A 27,015-nucleotide genomic window follows, 5' to 3' on the forward strand; every position below is an offset into this window, starting at 1 on the left:
TGCCAGCCTCATGACTCCCATTTTCTCTCTTACCATGGAGACCAAACTCAGACACCATTTGTCTTTGTGTTTCCTACTATTATTTTCCTCATGGTGCAATGATGCAATCGATCCTTATTATTCGCAGATTCCACATTGGTACATTTGCCTACTTCCTAAAATTCATTTGTAACCTGAAAATCAATACTCACAATACTTTCACGGTCATTCATGTACAGAGCAGTGAAAAAATCTGAGTGGTCCAATGCACACATCCTACCTGAGGTAGATGCCCTGCCTTCTTCTGTCAACTCTCATACTTATAAACAACTGTCCTTTTCATGTATATTTAGTGCTATGGTTTTTGCATTTATATGCTTTGTTGGTGATCTTGCTATTTAAAATGACCTCCAAGTGTAGTGTTTAAATTTTGTCTGATGTTCCTAAGTGCAAGAAGGCTGTGATGTGCCTTACGGAGAAAACGTATGTGTTAGATAAGCTTCGTTCAGGTATGAGTCATAGTGCTGTTGGCCATAAGTTCAATGATAACCAATTAACAATATGTATTAAACAAGGAATCTATAAATAGAAAAGCACATAAGACAAGGTTATATATTGATCATTGTCAAAAATGTGACCAGAACTCACAGGAACCTAACCCTAAATTTCCACAGGAGCAATGGTTCAGTATTCACTAATTCAATGTTCTTGGTGACTTTATACAATATAAGTACCTTGAATAATGAGAATAAACTGTATACCTTTTTCAAAAGTGGATAAACCAAAGGTAGACTAAGGGCCACATGTTACTTGAAAGATGGGACAGTGTATTTCTTTCTGAAGGTGAAGGCTACCGCTGTCCTTGACTAAATATGAAAACCTTGCCTGTATCATCTGGTCCTTTTAGGCATTTGACTCATAATCCTAGGCTTTTTTTTTTTTTTGGTTGAGATGGAAGATGTCCAGAACCAGGATAGAAAATGATGAATCAGAGATTCAGACAATAAGAACCATCATATAAGGTAATGTAAATAATCTTGGGAAAAGTAATACATTTACACTTTGGGGCTGCTGCAAAAGATGGAGTAAGAGTCATATTGCCTAAGAAAGTGATGGCAAGTAGATATCATCTTTTTAAAATTTTTTAAAAGATTTTTATTTATTTATTTGAAAGAGAGAGTGTGTGCTCATGCAAGTCGGGGGGGCAGCAGAGGGGTAGGGAGAGGGAGAGAATCTCAAGCAAACACTGCACTCAGTGCGGAGCCCCATGTGGGGCTCGATCTCACAACCCCGAGATTATGACCTGAACCAAAACCAACTTATTTATTGCTTAACTGACTGAGCCACCCATACGCCCCAAGTAGATACCATCTTAAATGCCCCCTCTGATGGATTGGTACAGGTCTCTCAGTGTGCTGTGTTAAGAATTCTGAGCTGCATTTGGGTTACACCTGGACTCACTGGGAAAAGGGCCACAACTGACGATGATGGTTGCCATGGGCCAGAACAGAGGGGTGGCAAGGTGCTTTATATTTGCCAATCCTGGTCTCAGTAATGTGAGGAAGCACCATGAAGGGACAGCACAGGGACAAGAGAAGCAGAATGCACAGAAGGGAAATTTTCCCTTCTTCCTAGTTTTGCTCTGGGCTGTCCATGCTATGTGCAGTGAAAAGACACACATGGCAGGACCAGTCAGGCCTAGCCTATGCGGCAATCTGCCTGAGCCTTCAGGTGGTTTTGAAGATATCCCCAATTCTTTCTGGAACAGCTCAGGAAATTTCTTTTCCCTTCTTCATGGGGAGACTTAACTCTCCTGAAATAGTAGTCTTAGTACTTTATTCTATTTTGTTATATGAGAAAGAATAATGAAGGAGGTAAAGCAGTTAGACTTCTATGAAGAAACTGTTTGGTATGTTTGAACCACATTCGGTCATCCAAGGAAAGTTCCTTAATTTCTGAAATAGTGAACCATTCTTTAACATTTTCTATATTCTTGCCATAGAATCAGTTTTTGATGAATAGATTGCACTCCCATATCTAAATAAGGATTTAAAAAATAAGACAGCTCACACAATACATAGGAGGAATTCAATTTTTAGTGAACATGGTTTTTTAAAAAAGGACTTACAGATAAGCAACAAGGTTTTTCTATTGAGATAATAGAAAGGAAAATGAAGCCTTACCTCTGGAAACTTTTAAAATTCATATTTAATATGAAATCAGAATTACTTTTTAGAGGTAATTGAGGCTTCAATTTATTTTTTTTCTTACAGACTATTTGAACAGCTCTTACTTGCATTTAAGAAAGAATTGTTCGCTTTTGAAAATGCATTTGCATTTGCACTGTTTGTTCCAAAAAAAAAAAAAAAACCCTTTCCCCCCAAATTGCTTTATAATATTTCTAAGTGAAGCTATGAAATAAGCACAAAATCTGATAGAGACTTCATAAAGAGCAATGTACAGTGTAGGAGAAACTCTACGTTGAGAAAAAAATTACACGAGAAAACAGAGGGGGCAAATCTTTTCTAATTAGTTACCCTTGGCCCACAGGGCAGAGCAGCTTATTTTATTTCAGAATTAAGGCTTTTTTTTTTTTTTTTTTAGTATTTATGGGTAAAAAAAGAGATCTAAAACACAAGTAAGAAAAAGGCAGACAACTCAATGAAAAAGTGGGCAAATTACTTAGACTCCACATGAAAGAGGATATTTAGAGGACCAGAAAACGTATGAAAATGTGCTCACTGCCACTGGTTACCACAACGCCGTGCGCTGCCGTATACCCACCGGGATGGCTCACATGAAAACAATTCATAGCAAATGCTGGTGACAATGAGGAGTACTACCGGGGGAATGTATTATGACACCACCATTTGGTAACACTGTTTGGCGGCATGTACTAAGGCTGAGCTTGTGCATACTCCATGACCCAGCAATCTCCCTCCTGGAGGTATAATACACCCACAGAACTGCTTACATTTGTGCACCAAAAGACATGTTCTATAGTGTGTACAGCTGCCCCACTCATCAGAGCCAAAACCTGGAAACTGCCCAAATGCCCACCAATGATAGAACGTATAAATTGTGGAATATCCCTTAAATAAAATACTATAAAACAATTGAGAAGGAATGATCTAAAACTACATACAACAATGTGAATGAAGCCAATGAACATAAAGATCAGCTAAAGATGCCATGCTGTAGGGCATGCTGTCAGAGTACATTCATGTGGAACACAAAACCAGACAAAATTAACATGCTGTTCCAAGGCAGGGTACTGGTTACCCTGGGCAGGGATGGGTGGGGCTGTTGGCTGAAAGGGAGCATGGGGAAGGCTTCCGGGGAGGTGGGGGGCACAGGCTGATAATATTGTTTCTTGATTTTTGCTAATTACACAGGTGTGATAAGTTTGTGAAAATTCATTGAGTTGTACATTAATGATCTCTACACTAAAAATTTCTGTATCTTTTTTTTTTTTTTTTTTTTTGCAGCTGCAGGCTTAAATAATTTTAGAAAACTTGCAATCTGGCACTTCCTCCAGTCTGACATAAAGCAAAAGAACTAACAATAAGTGGTGATGTGCTGGAGCTGGCTTGTTCTGACTCTCTTCTCAACTTCAAGGTCAGTGCCCTCATGTCAGGGTGGCTGGAAGTCAGCCCTGGCAAATGTTGCAAATCAAGGGTTTGCATATTTCCCAGCACACCACTGAATCACAGCCATGATAACGACAAGAAACCAACTACCTACTTCTTCTGCATAAATAATAATCACTTGAAATAGAAGGAATTTGGAAAATACCTTACTCCCCCTAGAAGTATGGCACCAAACTGGATCTTCCCCTGAGATAAGGAACTCTAGGCCAGGTTCGTATCAACACTTAATCTTCAAAATCCCCATGATGGGGGCGTGAGAAGGCATAAGCATATTTACCCATTTCGTTTCCATCTTTGACCTCTCTCAATTAAATCTTACTTCTCATTTCAGAAAGTAAATAGTCAAAAACAGCTTGTTTATTCCTTCTTGAACACCCCCCCTCCACCCCATGCTTTTCTTCCTCTGCAAGGAAATGACAGTGAGTATCATCTGTAGACAAGGGTCATTACAGGTCCACCAGTGGGTTGTTCCACCTGGGATGGAGAAGCAGAGGCCAAAGCTGGGCAGCATGTGCTCAACTCTGCCCACTTAGCTGCCCCTGCCCATTCCACCTGCACTGTCAGCCCCTACCCCGTGGCTCTGGCACCCTGGTGCTCTGCCAAGCCAGGGGTAAAATGAGGGGGATGGAAGATGCTGCTGCTATCTGGTCCATCTTCCTTTGATTTCCAAAAGTTGAAACCCCAACTGGGAAACTTGAAACAGGAGGAAAATTAAAGCGTCTCTTCACAAAGGCACAAACAGCAGGTAGCAGATAGTTTTATCCAAGAAACTCTTCTCAGGAACTGAGCCAGAGAAACATCAATAAATGTAGATCCCAATTAAATTCGCCCCTGACAGGGACCTTAGCTCTCATCTAATTCGATACCCTTATCCTATACACGAGAAGCTGGAGGTCCAGGGGAGTCAAGTTTGTTGCCCAAGAGGTAGATACAGGATCAAAACAGAAGCCCCTAGCTCCGTGTCTCTTGTTTTTTCTATTCTATGTGGTCATCAGCATTCTCAATTTCTTGATGGATCCCAATCCCACTCCTACTCCACGTTAATGTTTCTGAAATTGGGATGTACCTTATAATTCTTTTTAAAATTCTTTTTTTTTTCTAGAAAACAATTTAAGAGGCTATTATTAACTTGTTGGTGTCCTGGAATCTAGTCATCGTGGCTTTATAATAGATATTTATGTCTGAAAAAATATATACCAGATTTCTTTGCATTGAGAATGTCTTAGTACATTTAAAATATAGTTTGACTTACATAAAGTTTTTAGGAACACATGCCCATCTGGGGCTGCATTTCAAAAGCAACTTGTTGCCTGTCAATTGTTTTTTTCCATTTTTGCTGCCTTCCTGGAAGTCACTGCCCAAATTCCTTGCAAATACCCAGAGATGAGTGAGAGTCAGGAAGCCTCCGAGCAGGCCCTAGGCAACAACAAATGGGCAAATGCAGGTAGCTGAGCTGCCTTAACTCTCATGACTTTGCGGGGAGGAATCTGATCTATCTCAGTTTCTCATTGCTCTCGGCCAACTTCTGACTAAACCAATGTGACGGTTAATTTTATGTGTTGACTTGATTGGATCACGGGTTGCCCAGATATTTGGCTACACATTATTTTTGAATGTGTCTGTGAGGATGTTTCTGGATGAGACTAGCATTTAAACTGATAGACTGAGTAAAGCAGACTGCCCTTCCCAGTATGTCTGGCATCATCCAATGTATTGAGAGCCTGAAAAGAACAAAAAGTGGAAGAAAGGAGAATTTGTTCTCTATAACTGATTGTTGACCTGGGACATTGGTCTTTTCCTGCCTTTGAGTTTGGGAATTCCACCATCAGCTCCCCTGGTTCTCAGGCCTTCAGACTCAGACTGAACTATATACCACTAACTTGCCTCTGTCTCCAACTTGCAGATCAAAGATCATGGGACTTTACAGCCTCCAATTTCATGAGCCAATTCCCTATAATAAATCATATATATAATATAAGTAACATAAGTTATATTTTATAATTATAAATTATATCTATATCTATAATTTCAAGTCCCATTTCATAGGTAATAATAGCTCACATTAATCATGCACTTGTTCTGGCCAGGCTGTGTTCCAATGGCTTTGTATCTACCATACCTGTCATCCTCACAACAATCCTTGGGGTCTGGCCTGATTTTAAAAAAATTTTTTAATTCCAGTATAATTAACATACAGTGTTACATTAGTTTCAGGTATACAGTGATTCAACAACTCTATATGCTCTGATGATGATCTCCATTTTACAGATGAGAAAACTGAGGCACAGAGAGGTCAAGTAACTTACCTAAGTTCACACAGCTAAGCAGTGGAAAAGCCAGGGGTTAAACACAGGCAGTCTGTTTCAAGGCCCGTGTTCTCAGCCCTTTGTTGTGTTGTCTGGATAATAGTGGACCCAGGAACAGACCCCGGCTCTTTGGGCCCCATACCAGTGAGCTGCACAATACCATGAGGGCAGTCTACACACACTCCAGCTTTATCACAAAAAGGCCTCTTCAGCCAAGCTCTAGTCCTTTGGCCCTAATTCTCATTTTAGCACTTGCTATGAAAGGGCTTAACCAGAGACTAGTTTTTGCATTTCTGCCATGCACATTCTATTTCCTGTTTCTCTTGACTATTTTATTATCTGTTACCTGAATTCTTGCTGGGCATATTCAATTCTCCTAGCTTACATACAGAGTAAAAACGCTTGTCATCATTTGCGCTCAGCTAGCCAGGCACTGCTGTGGCAACCTCACAGTGGCACATGATCGACTACTTTTAGGAGCAGAGAGGAAGGAGTCCCATGTTTCATAGGAGACATGAGAGCCTCAATAGTGTTTTTTAAGCTTGGAGGTAAGGTGTTCATGAGCTGTCAGACTTAAGTTTCGGTCCTCGGTCTCAGCTTCAATATGCACAAAGCCCTCCTAACACAGTTCTAATGATCCTTTCTATGAAATCAAAGAAATAGTTCATGGTGGAAAAGACACTGATATGAAATCACATCTCACAGCACGGTTCACATAGCAAATCCTGTTCTAGCACCAACTGTTCTATGACCTTGTTTTTTAACACATTATGAGAACAAGTTCTTCTTAGAGGTGCTTGGGAATTGACATGGTCATACACCATTATCTGTGTAACCATTATCCACTCCTCTTTCTGGGCACATAAAAGTGCTTTGTCTATGTGGTCAATCTGGAAATCTCCCTGACTGTGTGAATTTCCCCATCTGAGCAGCTGAATAAACCTAGAGCTCGGGGCACCTGGGTGGCTCAGTCGTTAGGCGTCTGCCTTCTACTCGGGTCGTGATCCCAGGGTCCCGGGATGGAGCCCCGCATCTGGCTCCCTGCTCAGCGGGAAGCCTATTTCTCCCTCTCCCGCTCCCGCTGCTTGTGTTCCCTCTCTCGCTGTGTCTCTCTCTGTCAAATAAATAAATACAATCTTTAAAAAAAAAACAAAAACAAAAAACAAAAAAAACCCTGGAGCTCAGGGCCAGCTAAACAGCCAGTGGTCTATGCTACACCATCAGTATCCTGCACTACAATCAGCAACAGGAAGCGCCTCCCTCAGCCCACACTGGGCCTTGTGGTAGTTACGTGAGGATGGAGATCTGATTTCTAAATCCTTTAACATGGCTGGGAAGATTAAAGAACAGCAGGACAGGAAGGAATGTAGTGGGTTTAGTATCCTACTGATAAATATGATTTAATCCCTGAAGAAAATCATGAGATATGAACAAATACTAAATGAAGTTAATTTTCAAATCTAATATTTATGTAATTTTTATACCAATCTCCTCAGATATATATGCTAATTAAACAATTTCTCTAAAAACACTGGGTTAATTTTTGAGGGTTATAGCTCACAATAATAACCTTTTGTACATATAATTTTAGAACACTTAATAATCGATCATTACCTAAAAGCCATCATAACATGCAAATTAAACAATATATAAATGGTAAATTGATGACATTTTTTTTCACATAAGTAAATAGAAGACCCATGGAGGTAAGACTGCAATATAATTGAACCATTTGGCTCTACTCAGAAGACAGTAATTGACCAGTCTCTGGCTAGCCTCCAAATTGGGTAATAATCTTCTACTAACTAATTCATTCCTTCCCTGTTTTGCAGATGAAATTTGTAAATTATTTTTTACTTTCTGCCTTCAACATAAGTAGAACTTCCAGGTCCAACTAAATATCTGTCATATTTCATTTCAGTGGTGGCTATATGTCAATGGATTCTGCATTTGTATTTAGCTAAATCATTTTATGGCATGTTTCAAACGAAAAGAGTTATGTGAGTGCATTTTTATACAACCCAGATGTATATGTTATAGTCTTATTTTAACATTACAGGTGATGGGCCAAGTACATTACAATAATCTATTGTTGGGATCAGTGCCAGCTCTGAAGCTGCTACCCATGAGGTATGATTTGAGGAGTTGTCAGCACTGGGTCCTTCACTGGGAGGGAAGCCAGCGTGGGGAAAGCCAGTGTCAGGCTGGAGGCAGAGGGTGCACAAGCCAGATGGGCTGGACAGAGAGACTCTCCCTGGAAGTGGCTGGTCAAGGGTCTGGGGCTGGATGAACAGACTGGACACACAGTGGTCAAAGCAAGGCATGGAGATGACCAAGCAAAGGCACATACATCAGAACCAAAGCTGGGCTTGCAGACATGTAGGCAGAAACCAGAAGATTCAGAGGAGAGGGGAGAGGAGGGGAGGGTAGAGAGTGCTGGTGGTCAGTCAGGTGCCAACAGAGTTGGCAAGTACTGTACCAGAAGGGGGAGAGGACAAACTGGAGACTCTCTTTTGCTTCATCCTATAAACTTCTTTTGTGCTTTTCGCTAGGGCATGAGCCAATCAGAAAATCAATCCAAGGGGACAGCCATGCTGCAGTACAGCAGTTCTCCCTTTGTGAGGGACAAAACAAAGCCCACTTTCTACAAATTCTTCCCTTTCCAGCTTTTATGCTGAAACTCCCACATGAGATTGATCCTTTGAGTAAAGGCACTGTCTACTGAGGGCCAATGTTAAAAAAATAATATATATAATGAAGGAACATTAATTCAATAGTATAGACATATATAATTTCCCCTTAAAGAGAGAACAACAAGGTTCAAGTAAACTTTGATAGTGTGGTCATGGAGTATAGAAAAAAAAACTGTGATTATGGTTGTCTGGGGGCACGGGAGAGCTTCCAAAAGAGAATAGGTGTTTTAATTGAGCTTCACTGAACACACACACACACACAGAATCAACTGAAAATGCGTCCTCGGATGTTCAGAATTCTTAATATAAGTTCTAAGAAATCAACGTGTTTTTTTGGTGATACGTGCTGGGTGATTTTGGTAATTTACTAAAGTATTCTGGGATTTATTCCTTTGATTTTGGAGTGGGTTGGCAAGTGATCTCAAATATCCAGTGTCTCAATTCTATCTATTTATAACTCTCAAATACAGGGGAAGAATCCACCATTTTGACACCTCGAAGTGATTTTTTTAAATACCACAATGGTAACCTGTAACAGAAACCATAGCACCACTGGAACTTTCTTACACTGAAATGAACCCTATCACCAAAGTTGGCAGAAGGGTAACTCAAGTTAAGGAGGAAGCACAGCCACCATATCCAGGTACCTTGATAACCAAATTATTTCCTCCTCCAACTTTTGGACTTTCCCATGTATCCTATTCATCAGGAATCACTTCTAGTAGAGCTTATCTGAGCTCTCTGCCTCAGAACTGGCTGATGAGGTTATTGGGCAAGAAATTACCAGTAGGTCGTGGTGGGCCAGCCTTGACAACTTTTTCCTCACACTCAGCTACGTGTCTGTTTTTTATTTTCTGTGTTTCCAAGAGAAAAGAAGTCTACATCTCTGCCCCTTCCATTTTAAATGAGTGAATAAGTGTCCAGAATATATAAAAGATCTCTTACAACTCAACAATAAAGGAGAAATAACCCAACTAAAAATGGCAAAGGATTTGAATAGACATTTCTCTAAAAAAGATACAAAAACAGCCAATAAGCACATGAAAAGATGTTTAATATCACTAGTCATGAGAGAACCGCAAATCAAAACCATATGAGCCCTCCCTTTGCAACCATTAAGATGGCTCTAGACAAAAAGACAGATAATAACAAGTGTTGGTGAAAATATGGAGAAATTAGAACCTTCATCTATTGCTGGTAGGAATGTAAGATGGTGCAGCCTCTTTGGAAATCAAGAATCAAGGATGTTATCAATGCCAGCAGCATGAATTTTCTCTTTGGTTTGATGGTTTTTAAAATTAATGCAAAATATTTGTGTTGATTTGCCAATTAACACCAATATTTACTATTATGTTTCATATGTACATAACGGGACCTCACTATCAACTCAAATTTTTTCACAACACTTTTATATGCAGTGACCGGAGCAATCAGAAATCCATGTCCTGGGGCGCCTGGGTGGCTCAGTCAGTTAAGAAATCCATGTCCTAAGTCTAGGTGTAAAGGTGCTACTTTTGAACACTAACAGAATGGTAGTTACACTCAGTACCCTTGCTTATCATGCTTGTTGAAGCCAGCCTGGAAATCTAGTGCTTATCCAAATTTCTGTATTTCCATACCTCTTGTTTCTCAAAGTAGAAAGTAGAGAAAATTTTATTTAATACTGAACAATATTTTAGCTCCACTAATGGCAGATTTACTTCCACAATGGCAGAAGGTAGCCAGATAACATGAGTTGAATGTAAACATCAAGCTTCTTCACACTGTATTGATTGTGTGCTGAAAGCTCTTCATCGTATTTCCTTGCTAACTCTGGGCCAGATGATTGATGGTCAATGAAATCAATAACAACTGCTTGTTAAAAGCACCATAGATTTATCTGCACCATGTAAGATTTATTAGATTGGATGGGAGTCCGATTTTACGTTTGATTTGATGTGACTGATGCTCTTGGGATCCCATTTCATATATGTAGGAGTGGGACGGCAGAGGCAACACCATTTTATCATGTTATCCATTTTATCGTGAACTGGTGTGTCTGGGTGATGGCAGAAACATCAGCAGAAGCACTGTGTAATGTACTACACATATCCATAGGAAAATCAGCTGTTGGTTGTTTGTAGCGATGATAAGAAATTACAGTACAGACAATAAAAAATGGTAGATCATATTATAGAGTTATTTCCCTTTGGCTTTGGGTGAGTTGTAATTGTAGTTGAGCCTGTATATGTTTGACCTTCCAAGCATTTGCTCCCTACAAAATCAAAAAGCCTATGAAGAAGAGCTGACTGAGGTAGAAAATGTTTGATCCCCTATATTCACATTTACTTCCCTCTGCAACCTGCTTTTTCAGAGATTCGATAATGTCTTAGGCTGGTGTACAGCATGGGTCAGAGCAACAGGGCCCTCTCCCCGGCTTTTCCTGGAGCATGGGAGAGAGAAGTAAGTATTTGGTATCCAACAGTTGCTTCTTAAAATGCAAGCTGCAAGCAAAGTAAGAGTAAAGAGAGGATGAACAAAAATCTCAATAAAGCGGAATTGATACTATCTGGCTGGAAAGTCAGCTTCACATGAATAAATCAGCAGTAGATGAGAATTAACCATCTATGTGTACTGGCTAATGACAGAAGGTGGCTATTCCCACACCAAAGAACAATGTTTAGCATTCTCCTTCCAAAGCTAATTCTTTAAGGAACAGTTTCTTCTTTGAGCAGAGCTCTGAGTATAAAACACACAGTTCTGGTTCTATGCAAGGCTTATGAAAAACAAACTTTATTTGGCAGTGCTTAAACCCATTCTTAAACAATAGGCTTTTCCAATTCACATTTGGAATTTATGGAAAAGGCGGGCCAGGCATATATTCTTGAAAAGGAATGTATGTATTTTCTTTTAACCACCTCAGCAAAAGGCCCAAGAAAAAAATGGAAAGTAAACAGAACAGATACTTTTTTATGGGTTTCAACATATTTTTGTGCTTTCCAAGATAGACTTATAAATGTTTTAGATCTGCAGAAATAAAGATGCTGAAAATGCAAAAGAAAACCCTCAACCTAAACTTTTATGTCATTTCTGTCTATAAATTTTAAGATGGTGATTTTGTTACAAGAGGACAATAAATCAATGGCTGAGCTGATAGAACCGCACTGCATATCTGCTGCTTGACAGGCTCTGACAAGGAGGCAGGACAGACCCCTCCCAAGGGAATCTGCCCTACCCAGTGTGCCTCCGAGGATCTGGTCTATGGAATATTCAACCTACTTGTCTTTCACTTCCCTCTGCCCCATATTTTCCTCTTTAAATTTATTTTGTCACAAGGAAACTTAGGGGACAAATGACTTAATTTTTCAGTAATTTTCATGCATGAGAACTAATGGAACTCAGTTTACTTGTTATGCCATTATAATTTATAGGACCATAAAACAGTGCTTTCTAGGTCATGCATTTCCTGTGATTATCAGACAGTAGGACAGAATAGCGGTTCAATCTGTGAACTCTGGAGTCAGACAGCCTGGATTCAAACCTTGGCTCTGCCTCTTACAACCAGTATGACTTTACGATCTGTCTGTGCCCCAGTTTTCTCAGGAATATGTGTGAATTCTGAAGATTAAATGAGAAAGTGCCTGGAAACAGCTTAGAACAGTTCCTGGCATGTAGTAAGTTCTCAGTAAGTTTTTAACAAAAGTATAAAATTGAAGGCTTTCAAATTTAACCATTATTATCAGGCTAATATGAGAAATTTAAAATAGTGGACTATTTATTTGCTAATCATTGATCTTCTTACTGACTCTTTTCTTCATTAAACCTTTTTAAACATCTACTGAGAGCATTAATGGAGGAAACAAAGGTAGATAAGAAATAATCTATGACTTTGAGTTCGTAGGGTCCAGTGGAAGATTCTAGCATATGCAATTATAGTACAGTGGGGGACGCTCAGTGTTGGAACTCAGAGATGGGAGCTAAGGAGATGGGTGGACAGAAGATAGAAGAGAGTTTGGGAACACATTGTGAAAGGGAATGGGACTGAGAATGACCCGATCTGTTTCAGATATTCAGGTGCAAGGAACTGAGACCATGGGTAGGTGAGTCTTTAGGGACAGGCATGTTGAGGAAGAGGGAAAAGTCAGTGATGCTTATTTATTCATGACTAGAAACTCAAGACAAGTGTTCTTGATTTGTCAGCATAAAATGAGTGAGTCAAAATGAAGAAAACTCTCTTTCTACAGTTAAGAAAAAAATGTGTCTCTCATTCAACCCAGCTGGGGTGAAGTGCCGCTGGTGCAGGAGTGACTATGGGGGAACAGGGAGCAGCACTCAGCTTCCCTCGGCAGGCTGGTCTGCTGCGAGGCTGGTGAGGTTGGCTCAGTTGATCTGAAGGTCTAGTTTAAGAAAATGCTGGAGGGCAGGGCTGGTGGACAGGGAGAGGGCTCCGCGGGGAACCTGGAAGGCCATGCAGGTCAAGAAAGAAGAGGTAACTTAGACAGGCAGATGGGACTATGGCTGGATCCGTGGCCAAAATGCTGCACCATAAGCCACACAAGTTAAAAAGATGGCAAAGCCAGGGCTAAACCAAAGTGAAGTGAAATTGTGATGATTTCCCTGATGATGTGTCAAGTGCATTCTGGGCATTCTGCTTGGGTTTTTCTGAATAATTTCACTCTGAGATAGTTCTCAGTTTAAGATAAGGGTCTGGTTTAAGGTTGGGAAGAAACTGCTTGCGAGAACACCCCGGAGAAGTGTTTTTGGCTTTGAGATGTCTTTTGGGGGACATTAGACATGCTGCTGACAAAACCTGGATCGTCTCTAATAATCTAGGTACACTACTGGGGGCCATTTTATCACTAACTCTTCTTCCAAGGTTACAAACTGACTCCAGATGTCATTTTGAAAATATTAGCAAAGCCTGGAATGTAACAGGCAAAGCACTGCTCTTTTAACTTTCATAAATTGTTGTGATATGCTGTCACAGGAGCACCTGTAGAGTTTTAACCTTCAAGCTAAATCATCTTTTTTGTTTTAATAAGTAGTTTAAAAACAATCTATTTCTACCTACCACAATTTAATGGCAAACCCAATCAAATAAGTCATTTGGCATCATGTACACAATGCCTAAAAATAGTCAAAAATGGATCAAAGCAGTTAATTCTAATTATATTACATTAGTATTACGGATGCCTAAACTATTTTTTTCAGTTATTTACAATAAAATGGGAAGCAACATATATTGAACATATGTATATAAACACTACAAAACTTATATTAATTGCTTTTACCTCTATTTTTGGCTTTAATATTCAAAGAATAACATAAATTTAACTTTTAATACTTGTTTTAAGGATTAACATAAGATTTAAAGATAGTCTTACTTGGGACATTTATCCACAGGCTGGAGTTTTAGAGTAGTCTACTCCATACACCAGAAATTAAGAATGCTTACTTTCTTACTGACTTATTAGCTAATCATTGTCTAGAATAGTGTTTCCCAAACTCATTTAGCACTAAAAAAAAAGTTTCTACAACTTAAGTGTCCATCAGCAGATGAATGGATAAAGAAAATTTGGTACACACACACACACACACACATACGCACACAGAGGAATATTATTCAGCCATAAATTTTAAAGAATTTAAAGAATTTCCTTTAAATTCTGCCTTTTGCAACATCATGGATGGACCTGGAGGGCATTATGCTAAGTAAAATAAGTCAGAGAAAGACCAATACTGTATGTTCTCACTTACATGTGGAATCTAAAAAAGCTGAACCCAAAGAAATAGAGAATAGAATGGTGGTTGTCCGGGGCTGAGGATTGGGGAAATGGAAGATGTTGGTCAAAGAGTACAAATTTCCAGCTGTAAGACGAATAAGTTCTAGAGATCTAATATACAACATGGTGACTATAATTTACAACACAGTATTATGTACTTGAAAGTTAGGAGTGTAATTCTTAAAAGTTATCTCCACACACATACAAAAAAGGTAATTATGTGAGGGGATGGAGGTGCTAACAAACCTTATTGTGGCAATCATTTCACAATATACACACGTATCAAATCATCACTTTGTACACCTTTAACTTACATATGTTATATGTCAGTGATATCTCAATAAAGCTGGGGAAAAATGAGAAAATAAATAAATAAATAATAGTTTCCAAAGTCAAATAAGTTTAGAAAATTCTAGATTAAATCAAGCAGGTTTCTTTGCTGCAGAATGGATCAGTACATTGATATAATAATGTACAATGGGAACCACCAGGAACAGGTTTAGAGTGGAGAGTTACAAAATTATTTACGTATGGAAACTTCGTGGGAACACAGTTTGAGAAATTCTGACCTAGAGAACAGGTCAAAGCAAGATGTATGTCTTCAGAGGTTTCCTGCCTTTGAAAACAAATAAAATTGATTATTGGCAGAAGTTTGACTTCAGAACCTCCCTGTCCAGACTATTGCTCAATAAGCTAGTACAGGCTACACTGTTAGTGAACGGGTAAACAGCATTAGATTAAATATCATATGATTTCTGCTTCATCGAATTGAAACTGCTTTCCATTTGTTTTTTGTTTTTTGGGGGGTTTTTTTGGCATCAGAATGCAGCCTTCTAAGTATAGTATTCTAGAGACAATATCTAGAATGAATATCTTCAAATACAAATGTTCACATGTGTTAATTCATATGCTTTTATAAGTGAGGACCTCTCAGTTGAAAGTAGCCGATACAAACTAGCTAAAGCAAAAAAGGTGGGGATGTTTATTGACTCGAGTAACTCAAAAGGCAGGAGGGGGTAGCTGGCCTCACTCATGATGTGTTCCAGAGGCTCAAATACTGTTCTCAGAATTCTCTCTCCATTTCTCAGCTCTGTATTTCTGTGGGTTGCCTTATTTTCTTCTACTGGTGTAGTGGTAGGAGGAAGCGGCATGGACACAGAGAGCTCCTGGCTTCTATTATTCCAACTGCAGCACACCCAGAGGAAAGCAAGACTCCTCTGTCCCTGAGTCGTATATATAAACCTCAGAAAAAGACTCAGATTGGACTGGCTTGAGTTACGTGCTAATCTTTTAAATTAATCACTTTGGCCAGAGGGATAGGGTATGACAATTGGCCAGGCCTATGTCCCATGCCCTCCTGCTTGGCCAGGTAAGGCAGGGCGCTGGATTGGCAGCCCACCAGAATCACAGGTACTGGGCAGAGGCAGGAATATGGTGGGGAGGGAAACATTCAACTAGAGCAAGAAGAGCACTGCTGGTATGAAGCCAAAAGACAAAAAACACAAAACATTGAACTCCATGGTTACTAACGCTCTTCTTTCCTTCTAATAAACAGATAATATTACTGACAGGAAGCTATGCGGTTTTATTTTTCTCCCACTCCCAGCCCAACCACATGATTTCGTACCCAAAGTGAATACGAAATCATGTTATGACACCTTCTGTCCTCCTTCCTCCACTCAAACATAAGCAAAATGAGGGACTGCTTTGCTCTGACATGACCACGTTCACCAGAGTATGCGACAGAGATAACAACACAAACCACTTGGTGCTGGAGCATTGCTAGGGAGAGCAAGCACTGAGCTCCAGCTCTCAGTGTTCTCTATACTTTTCTGTCCTTTTTTTCATCATCATCAACTCTATTGCTTCACTGTCAAAGCAGCTCAAGAAATTAGTGCTGTGGCTAAAACGCAGAAGATCCAAGTAGAGCAAAAGGGCTTTCTTCTGCACCCAGCATGGCTTCCTCTGAGACCGTACCAGAATGCTGGTCAGTGCCTCCCTGCCCCCGCTGCTCTCTGAAGCATTCTGCCTGGAGCTTTTCTCGAGCTAAACAGTAAACTGGGAGCCAGGTGTTGTACCAAGTGACTCTGTCCCTCAGGACTGGGACTGGGGGGAGGGGAGTGAGGCACTCTCCTCAGATGTGGAATTTAAGGGAGTGCCAAAAACCTCAGGAATCAACATCAATACTATTTTAATGTGGTTTTTTTTTTTTTTTTTTTTTAAGATTTTACCCATTTATTTGACAGAGAGAGACACAGTGAGAGCAGGAACACAAGCAGGGGGAGTGGGAGAGGGAGAAGCAGGCTTCCTGCTGAGCAGGGAGCCCGATACGAGGCTCGATCCCAGGACCCCGGGATCATGACCTGAGCCGAAGGCAGACACTTAACAACTGAGCCACCAAGGCGCCCCTGTGGTATTTTTTAAAAACAAAAATCAATGCAAAGATTCTATGAGGAACAAAGGTTAAAATTTTAAACAAAGATGGGACCGATATTATTGATTTTTCCTTTTGACTCAGGGTCCAATATGGCTCAGCATGGCACTGTTAGTGATCTTGCCTTTATTTAAAATGTTGACATTTTGTTGATCATGGATTTCTTGCATTCATTTTTATTTTTTAAGATATTGCATTACAGTATTTTTTTATCTTGATTACTGAGTTTTGGTGCCCCATTAAGTTTTGCCCCTGAGGTGAGTGCCTCACTTGTCTCAGCCTAGTCTATATCCACCTCACCAAAGGGGTGGGGTCATGGCCCAGACAGTCATCAGTCATTACCTGACGCAAGCTGAGCCAATCAGATTCTTTCTCTAAAGTTGAAAATGTGAAGAGACACTGTAGTTAGATGACAGTGGACACTTGCACTGAAATGTCATGCTGTCTTGGGGCTGGAAGAGTCCGTCAGGTCTTGTGCAGGCCAAAGAGGCCCATTGCAAGAGATAGAAGCACAGGTAAGAGAGTTAAACATGTGGCACATTGTATTATTTGTTCAAAATATTCTCTAGCCCCCACTACAGGGTCTTTATCTGGTGCCTCTCTCTGTGGGAAGAGTGTATTCCTTGCATCACGGAGGCATGGCCACATGACTTATTCTAGCCAATCAATATAAGCAGAAATGACACACCACATCTGAATAGAAACTTGAAGTACCATTGAGTAGTTCTGTTTTGTTCTCCTCCCTCTATCATAAGGTTGGCATGTTCCAAACATGCTCTTTCAGCTGAAGTTCAAGAATAGGAAGATGTGGAGAAGGGCCACAGCTGATTCTCAGTGGGCATTGAGGGGAGTGAGAAATTACTTACTGTTGTAATTCACTGAGATTAGGAAATTGTTACTGTAGCATAACTTAGTCCAACCTGACTGATAACAGAAAATAAACTTAGTTTCTAGCTTTCCAGTTCTGCTTTCCTTGAGAGTTGATTTGTTTCATTCCCCACGAAATCCTCTGAGATCACTTGGGTGGGTTTTCTGTTCCTTATAACCAAGAGTCCCTGATAAAATTGATAACAATATTATTTAGAACTATCTTGTTCTTACTTTTTTACCATGTAATGGGTTCTATCCTCCTCTGAGCCAAGGTTGAGTTATATGCATACACACATTTTGAGAAATACTTAGATGAGAGAATTTACTGTACTGAAAGTAAGGATAATTTTTGACTGTGCATTATTCTTATTGGTCAATAACAGGTAGCTATGATAACTTTCTCTTTATGCAAACTGTGACTTGACCTGAAATTTCAATTAATAGCATCGTTTCATGGTATATACGGGAAGAACAATTTCTGCTACTTCAGAGGGATATAACACTGTCTTCACTGGAGAATCTGAAAAAACTGAGTGATATCAACTAGCATTTTAGCATCACTACTGAAAAACAAAATGCCTTTGTTTAATATATAAATAAATCTTTGTGTAGTGTTTTTATTCCATGAGCTTACTTCAACTGAATATTCTCTGGACTCATGAGGCTATGGCTCACCCTTCTGGGGCACCTTCAAGAGTAGCCTTTTACTGCACTCTGTGCTCTGAAAGGAGCAAGCAAAATATCCCATTAAAGAGGTTTTATGAAATAATTGTTGACTAGTGAGACAATTCTGTTTTATATAAAGCTTTCTCTTGTGCCAAACTGAAATGAGTAAGTTACACACATTTAAATTATTTTTTCAAAATATTTCCACAAATATAGATTTGTGTGTAGGAAGAATGGAAGTCAGTGGCAGCATCAGGTCTGGAATGGGATCCCCTGTCATCTAGCTCTTTGTATTATGCCTCAGTACAAAGAGGAACAACTGACTCCTCTGATACATTCTCCTTAATATTTGTACCACTGTGCACAGAATGTTCTGACTGTACCAGATGTAAATTTAAAAAATATTAAAAAAATCATGAAGATCTGCTACCTGTTATATTTATCATAGGAACATCTAGATTATATTGTGTTTACTGCTGATAGTTAACCAAATACCATTTTGGTTACATTAAATAACACTTTGCTACACAAATATTTGATAAGATACCAACATACTACAAAGCAGATATTTTTTTCAGAATACTTTGAAAATGAAAGCATAACTGATAAAGTTTATTTTAAAATGTCGCTGGGGCACCTGAGTGGCTCAGTCGGTTGAGCAGTGACTCTTGGTTTAGGCTCAGGTCATGATCTCAGGGTCGTGGCACTGGGTCCTGCCAGGGGTGCTGCATTCAGGGTGGGAGTCTGCTTGTCCCTCTCCCTCCCCCACTGCTTCCCGCCCCCACTCCCACATCCTAGCTCTTTCTCTAAAATAAATAAATAAAATCTTTAAAAAATAAAATGTTCCTTAAATTGCAAATCTTCTAAGAGAAAAATAACATTTGACACAAGATTCAGAGTGGTTAGTACAGAAAGGAAAAGAAAATCTTTGCTCAATAGCACAAATACAACAGAATGGTTTCAAATGTACTGATTCAGAGATTGATAAAACACACCAGGAATTTAAGGATAATGTTAGATTTAGAAATGTGAATTGCTAAAATTACAGAATAGTAATAATGGTTCCAATTGCCTATTTGAAAGTATCTACAAAATGATTTTTTTTTTGTAGCAATTCTTTATACCAAACTAAATTGGATAAAGGAATATAGCAAGTGCTCCTACTAAATGAGAACTGTTACCAGGTATTTGTCTTATATGGCTACCTGATGCAGTATTACTTTTCATGGATTTTGAAAGTCATATCTGTGTAAGAAGTATTTTAATTTGGTCAACTGACAACTAGTGAATTTCAACCAGTTGTTTTTAAAACCTCTTTAAAAATAAATTTCAGCCATTTTGTCTTAAATGTGTAAGATGATGACTTAGAGCTTGAGGGAAATACTTATTCACAGAATTTTTTTATCCCTAGAAATGACTAATTAATATGGTAGAACATTAATGAAAACTTTCAGGTCTAGTAATAATGTGTGTTGATAACTTACTGCCCAACTTTGGGGAAACTAGTTAATGTAATTCTTTGCTCTCTTATGTTTTGAGGGGCATAGAAATTCTGGCCCATGAGCTGTTGTGGAAACAGAACATAAATAGACTATATGAGAAAATCCAGCGTTAACACATTAACTACTTTATTAAGAAGATAAGATGGGGGAGTAATATTTGTTGTTCACCTAAGACAGTAAGCAAATGTTAAAATCTCTCATCTTTCTGCCTTATTTTTTTTTTGGCAGTTTAATAATTCTGATATTGACTGAACAAAAATTATACCTAGTCACTATTTTGGAAAAAGTGTGCAAAAGATCAGAGAAGAAATGTTTTTTTTTTTTTTCCAACAAACCAACCTTCCTTTTCTAGCTTACTTATGTCATGTCTCAAGGGCTTTGACATTATTGGTTTTTTAACAGACATCCAAATTTCAACCCAGTCCACACCAGTGTCCACTCACAATTTCCATTACCCATAAAATGAACGATTTAACATTTCAAATCTATACAGGGCTTGACAAAGATTAAAAGGTTGCTTTTGGTTTTAATGGAAAATGTATAGACTCTTCACAGAAAAATTATGCTGTGGTTTGACCATCCTAATTAGTGTGTGACTCTTAAGTTCTTTTTTCAGTCAGGGTGATTAATTTCTTAGTTCCAAGGATAGTTTTGAAAGGTAACTTAACATAGCCTATAGTTAGCAGTTTAAGAGTGAAATCATAACATGAAGGAAAAAATTGGCCATGAACTCAAGTTTTGAAAACTTTCAAAATAAAATATCATTTTAAAAAAGTTAAATTGAAATTGCTTCAAAAATAGATGCATATGCCTAGTAGGGCTCAAATTTGTGCTGACTTAAATCTCCATCAGTACGAATAAGATTTAATAGGTTATATGTGAGAACCCAAATAACCATAAACACGGGTCACATTCAATTAAGACTGAATTGAGAAAACCTCGATTGCTGAAAAAAGGTGATATCTTATTTCTTTTCTTGCTGTAAATAAAATATCAATGTTCCAGCCTGAACCCCATGGTCTCTCTCAGAGACTAGCCTTTCTAGTCTCCAAGAAATGCTGGGAAACCCTTAGTGGGGCATAGCTGAGGCCTGAACATCATCTTTACTGCCCTACCTGATCCTTGGGCTTGCAACTCAATGATGTGAAGAAAATCTCCACAATAATCCTGAATCCCTGCCTTACCCTTTGCATCCCAACCAAGCAAATTATTTAAAAATTATAAGTGAAATTTATACACATCTCCTCAAGAGTGGTTCCCTTTCTTCTAAGCAGGGTGGGCATAATATTATAAAGATCTTTTTCCTCATGAAGTTTATTTTCTAGTATGTGTGGAGAGGAGCAATAGATAAATACAAAAGTAACATGATAATTAAAATACATAGCATGCCACTTAGGGGTGTCTGAGACTAGAGGCAGCAACTGTGTTCAGAAGGGTCTCACTGCAAAGGTGACATCTGAGCAACAATCTAAGGAGGCAAGAGAGTGAGCCATTCGAATACAAGGTATTTATTGGGTTAGACTGTCCCAAGCGTAAAGAACATCCAATGCAAAGGCCCGGGGGCCGGAAGGTGTCTGATGTTGGTTGAGGGACAGTGCAGCTGGAGCAAAGGGAATGAGTGGGACGAAATGAGGTCGATGAGGCCAAACGTGAACAGGTCAAGCAGGTCCTAGTGGACCATTCTAGGGACCGTCTAAGAAATGTGGGGGACAATTGGAGGATTCTGAGCAGAGGAGTGGCTTACCTAAACGTTGTTAAAGGCACCCTTCTTGAAGCTGGCTTTGGTGGAGGTGCCATCAAAAGAGACCAGAAAGGTAAATCTGGTGGTAACAGGTGCCTCAAAGCTTTCAAAGACAACTACTGAAAGAGGAAAAGGGTTGAATCCTGGACAAATTCGTGTGTGGTGGTTGGGAGGATGGGGTTACCCTGGGATACACATCTGCCTAGCTTTCAGGCCTAGACCACACAGAAACCTCTGGCCTGCTACTTCAGCCCCAGGTCCCTAGCCCCGGGGGGGGGGGCGGGGGTCAGGACCCGCAGCCATCAAGCCTTGTTGCCGTGGTGACCACAGGATTCTTTTTTCCTCGGCTGCACCACCTCCGCCACCTGCGAGCAAAGCACCCGGTCCCGCATCCGCTCCAGCGCGGACTCCGGGTCTGGGCCAGGGCGGACTCATCAGTATTCCACCCGCGGAGTTCTCCCCGCCTCCGCCGCGAGTCACAGCGCCCACCTACCCCGCAGCTCCAGCCTTTGGCGTTTCGCGCCGCCCCACCGCCCCCACTTCGTCCCTGGGGACCGCAGCCGGATCTGCCCTGGAGCGTTCCTGGCAGCCCCGGGCACTGGCGTGCCTCTGCCCAGCTCCGCAGCGCTTTCCAGTACCCCGGCGGCGACCGCAGGCTGCGCCTCCGCCGCGGAGCGGGGACGCCCCGTGCTAGGCAGTGCTCCCGGGGAGACAGGTTCTCAGGCATCCCCGCAACAACTCTCTGGGGTATTCAACTCCCCTGCCCTCGGTTTAAGGTCCCCCTGCGCTTCTGCAGTGCACCAGACGGGGGAAGCAGATACAGGAGAACCTGCATTGCACCCCCACTGGGATGCACTGTGCGCAATAGGGAGACCGTCTGCTGCAAAACCGGAGGATCGGAGGCGAGGGGAGTTAGGGGTGGGTTTTCTTAGGACTCACCTTGTGCAGTTTCCACATGGCCCCCAGAGCTTTGACTTCATGGCTGGAGTGTTTGCCCTCCTCCAAGCACTGGTAGCACACAGGCATCTTGCACTGCACGCAATACATGCTGTGGTTCTCCAGCTCGTGATCTGTGCAGGTGGAGACCTTGCGCGGGCTCAGCCGCCGGCTCACGCGGCCCTGGGCCGGGGGTACCAGGCGGTGCTTGGCTAGGGGCCCTCGGGGCGGGTGGCAGCGCAGGCGGCACGGATCGCAGTAGAAGACATCGCACTGTTCGCACATGACGGTGGCCTCCTTAGGCGCCTTCTCGCAGAGCTGGCACTTGAGGGCTGCGGCTTTGCTCTGCTGGTAGCGGTCAATTACCCCTTCCAGGACGCGGTTCTTGGGGAAGCCGCGGAGCCCCCGGTCATCCAGTATGAGGCTGCGGTGGCACTGGGGGCAGGTGATACAGGAGTTGCGGGGCACCGGGGCCAAGGCCGGTGACAGGTGGGTGGCCGGTGGCGGCATAGCGGGGGGGAACACGCGGACGCCATTGGGGGACTTCTGGCACGGGGTAGTGGGGGCACTGGCGAAACCCCCGTAGGAACCATAGCCGCTGTCCGCTTCGCTGTACAGGCTCATCTTGTCCAGGTCCAGATAGTCATAGTCGGAGACCCCGGAGCCCGAGGCCCGACGGCTCTGGGGGGATTCAGACTCCGGGGTCTGTACCAGGATGTTGCGGGCGCACGCTTGACATAAATTGTGAGAGCAGGGCAGGATGATGGGCTCCCGATAGAAGGAGCCGCACACAGGGCATTTTAACTCTTCTTCCATCTCTTCCATGAGGACCGGGCTGGGAGCGAAGCCGCGGCAGCTGCAACGGGTGCCTGAGCTGGCGAAGCGGTCGACCGGCCTGTCGTCTCCAGCACCTTGGCCAGCGGCGGCAGCGGTGGCGCCTTCCCGCGTCGCTTAGGCGCCGACTCCCTGTGAGGCGCTCTGTCTCCGAGCCACTCTCTCTGTGAGCCACGGGACCGCGACGCCGCGCGCCAGCCCGGGACCGCCCCCCTTCGAGTCCCGCCCTACCCTGTAAACAGCGGCCCATTGGCCGGCAGCGAGAGGGCGAAGCTCTCATTGGCCACACGCCCCGTCCTTCTCCTCTCTTCTGCAGGCCACAGCGGGTTTGGTAGCGGATTCTGAGGATAAGCGAGTCTTCGCTCCCGGCTGCTCGATCTCGGGAGGGGGCCGGCGTGCGGAGGCGAGGGACCGGGAAGGAGGAATTAGGCGGGATGACTCATCCCTCGCCCCGCTTTCTTCCGACCTCCGGTGCAGTCACCCAGGAGCAGGGGGCGTGAGAAACCCCTCCCCGCAGCGAGTAGGCCGGCGGAGGGGGCTGGTGCTTCTCGCCAACTGCGTTTGGCTTCCAGCTCTGGTCTCCGCACCGACCTACCACGGGCGAGGGCCGCGCGCCTGCGAGACCCCCCTTCTCCTTCCGCTGCTGGCAGCTTGAGCTGGCGCCTCACCCAGGCCTCGGTTTTTGTGCCGCAGCCGGGCTTTTCTCCCCTCCAGGACCGCGGTGCAGCCCGCCCCGGGCGCTCCCCCCCTCCTGGGAGTCTGGCGCGCCGGGCATTAAGTCCCAGGAAGAGCCTCTTTGCTTCTTTCACCCTCAGTCCCTCGGGTCTAAGAGGGGATTAATAATGCCAATTTCTTAGTGTTGCTGTAGATTGAAGCTAGGTGACCGATGTAAAGGTTCAGTATATTAGTTAAAATCTCTGCCCCTTAATTTCCCGCTTTAAATTCAGGCTCGGCCCAGAGGCTTTCTCATGGCGCGGTGTGAACCTTATGGTGTGAACGTGCCTCTCTCCCCTCTTCACTCTCCCTTCCAAAGCTGTGCTGTCACCCTACTCTCAGCACCTGGCTGAGCTTTCGCGAGGCCAGCAGTACCTTTGGCTCAATATGGGTTGCCTATTTCTCAGTGCCCACAGTTTAGTAAACTAGCTGCAGATGAATCACTGTGTCACTGCGGAGTCTCAGTGTTTGAATCCAAACAGCATTATTCAGTGTCACGTGGCCTGAGCATTTACCACAGCTTCAGAATGGTGGTTTTTTTCTGTTTCCTCCAGTGAAGTGCGTGGGGTGATGGTGCTGGTGGAGGGGTGCAGGTAGGGGGATGGGGGCGAGAGCTAGTGTTAGTCCTCATATATTAAGCACCCTTCTTCTCTGTCTCCAAATATTGATGAAAATATCTTGTCCTGTCCCTTGCCCACAGAATTGTTGACTTGATGATGTAGGAGGAGTAACTCCCTCCCCGCCCCCCCCAAAAAAGAAAGAAAAATCTTTGAGTCAAGTGACAGTGACATTCTGAGATAGCAGCTTATTTGAAATAGTACATGACTGCCTTTTGCTGAGTGATTCATAAATAAATGGCAAAAACTCTTTCCAAGGTCTAAGAAATCTTCCATTTTTCATCTTCCAAAAAAGAGATAACTTGATTATATGCAGCAACATTTACAGTTTAAAAGCATTTTATTGCCCAGTAAAAAATGGCCCATAATCCTGCCCTTGGAGAAATAGTCCAATAAACTAGATTATCTTTCCAAAACCTTCCTCAGTTGCAATGAAAACAGCACTTGATTATTGTGTGGGGGGGTTCTCATTGTTATTTAAAGTTATGCTAACCACAAATGCTATATGATTTCTTTTTAATCTGGTTTTTAACTAGCTAAGTCCAGAGCATCCAAAGGCATATGTACTCTGTTTACAGCCATATAATTTCTTCATGTGGACTTGGAACATTATCTGTATCTGCAGGATGTATCCAATTTATGGGTCCCAAGAGAATTCGCTAATACCAAATAGTTAGTTGTTGAGAAACTGTTAGAAAAAATTGTCAGTACCATGCATAATTTAATATATAAAAATACATAAAAATCCTTTCCAGGATTTTTGTATGCATTTGGCTGAAAGTCACAGTAGCCTTGGGCCAGGGCTATGGACATTTCAAAGTGAGCAGCAAATATTCTCTTTATGAGTTTGACTTTGCTTATCATAGTATACCATCTGCTATAGATTCAATGTGTCTCCCCAAAATTCATATCTTGAAATCCTAACCTTCAAGGTATTAGGAGGTGGGGCCTTTGGGAGGTGATTGGGCCATGAGGGCAGAGCCTTCATGAATGGGGTCAATGCATTTATAGGAGTGGCCCAAGAAGCCTCCTTTGCCCCCTTCCACCCTGTGAGGTTACCATGAGAAGCCACAGTCAATGACGAAGCAGACCCTCACCACATGGCAAACCTGTGGACACCCTGATCTTGTACTCCCCAGCGTCTAGAATGGGAGAAATAAATTTCTATTGTTTATAAGCTACCCAGTCTGTGATATTTTGTCTTAGCAGCCCAAACAGAAAAAGACACCATCTGAGAGGGCTGCTTATTAGCAGAAAACATATCCTAAGTTAAAAATAAAGAATAATCTTAGGGAATGTCTGCGGTGTAATACACTGTTGGTTTCACAGAGACTCAACAGAATACAGATTTATAATATAACCAATACATGAAGAATGACCTATTATGAAATATATTGAGGTGATTTAATTGTTAGATTTGGCCAGGAATTAGCTAAATCAGTCCCAGGAGAGCTCTTAAAATGACTGTCATTTGTTAAGTGTTCATTCTGTTTTAGGCAGTGGGTTTATTTATTTACATGGATTACCTAGTTCAATCCCTGTGATAACAAAAAGAGGTGGGCAGCCTTGGTGGTATAGTGGTTAGCATAGCTGCCTTCCAAAAAGACGTGGGCATAATTATCCTCATTTTAAAGATGAGTAGATAAATAAAGTACTCAAGGTCAAATACTGGTGAGGCTGGGATTTGAATCCAGGCACATGTAATTTTGCTTCCTTGTTCGTTCATTCATTCATTCATTCATTCACTCATTCATTTGACAAATGCCGAGTTTTCTCTCTGTCAAGCTCTGTGTATAAGAAATACTCAAGGGGCGCCTGGGTGGCTCAGTCGGTTGGGTGACTGCCTTCGGCTCGGGTCATGATCTCAGGGTCCTGGGATCGAGCCCCGCATCGGGTTCCCTGCTCAGCAGGAAGCCTGCTTCTCCCTCTCCCACTCCCCCTGCTTGTGTTCCCTCTCTCGCTGTCTCTCTCTCTGTCAAATAAATAAAATCTTAAAAAAAAAAAAAGAAATACTCAAAATGATCTTTGTTAACTTCTATGTTATTCTGTTTACCTTCCCTGAGAGTTTATGGTTTTTCTTGAATTCATTTCTCTAAAAAGTTTTTTGTAAACTTTTGAAGATTTCCCCCTCATGCTGCACTATGTGGCCATAATGTACATTAAAGTCCTCCAATGAGTTGGGTTTAAAGGGAAATAAAAATCTGAATGTAACTGATGGTATTATAGAAATACGGTAGGGAATATCTTCCTTCTTCCAGCTGGTGATCAGCCCATGCCCGGAAGCATGAGGATTCAGAGCCCTGTAATTTTA

General features: G+C 41.9%; 1 protein-coding gene and 1 long non-coding RNA gene across 14 annotated transcripts in view; one reads left to right on the forward strand and one right to left on the reverse strand.

Annotated features, from left to right (window-relative positions):
• The window catches only part of TRIM9 (tripartite motif containing 9), a 109,770-nt gene extending 86,400 nt beyond the window's left edge, over positions 1 to 23,370 (reverse strand). For all 13 annotated transcript variants that reach the window (XM_036111137.2, XM_078053684.1, XM_036111076.2 and 10 more), the window contains exon 1: positions 22,543 to 23,370. In XM_036111137.2, the coding sequence (XP_035967030.1) occupies positions 22,543 to 23,364 (822 nt within the window). In that variant the 5' untranslated portion in view covers positions 23,365 to 23,370. The remainder of the gene's footprint in view (positions 1 to 22,542) is intronic.
• On the forward strand, positions 8,002 to 23,418 carry LOC144378852 (uncharacterized). Its single transcript, XR_013440692.1, has 3 exons — positions 8,002 to 8,065; positions 9,099 to 9,271; positions 23,368 to 23,418. It is a non-coding gene; the product is annotated as an uncharacterized LOC144378852 (long non-coding RNA).
• The last annotated feature ends 3,597 nt before the right edge of the window (positions 23,419 to 27,015 follow it).

Source organism: Halichoerus grypus, chromosome 8 (assembly GCF_964656455.1).
Source record: "Halichoerus grypus chromosome 8, mHalGry1.hap1.1, whole genome shotgun sequence".
NCBI lineage: Eukaryota > Metazoa > Chordata > Mammalia > Carnivora > Phocidae > Halichoerus > Halichoerus grypus.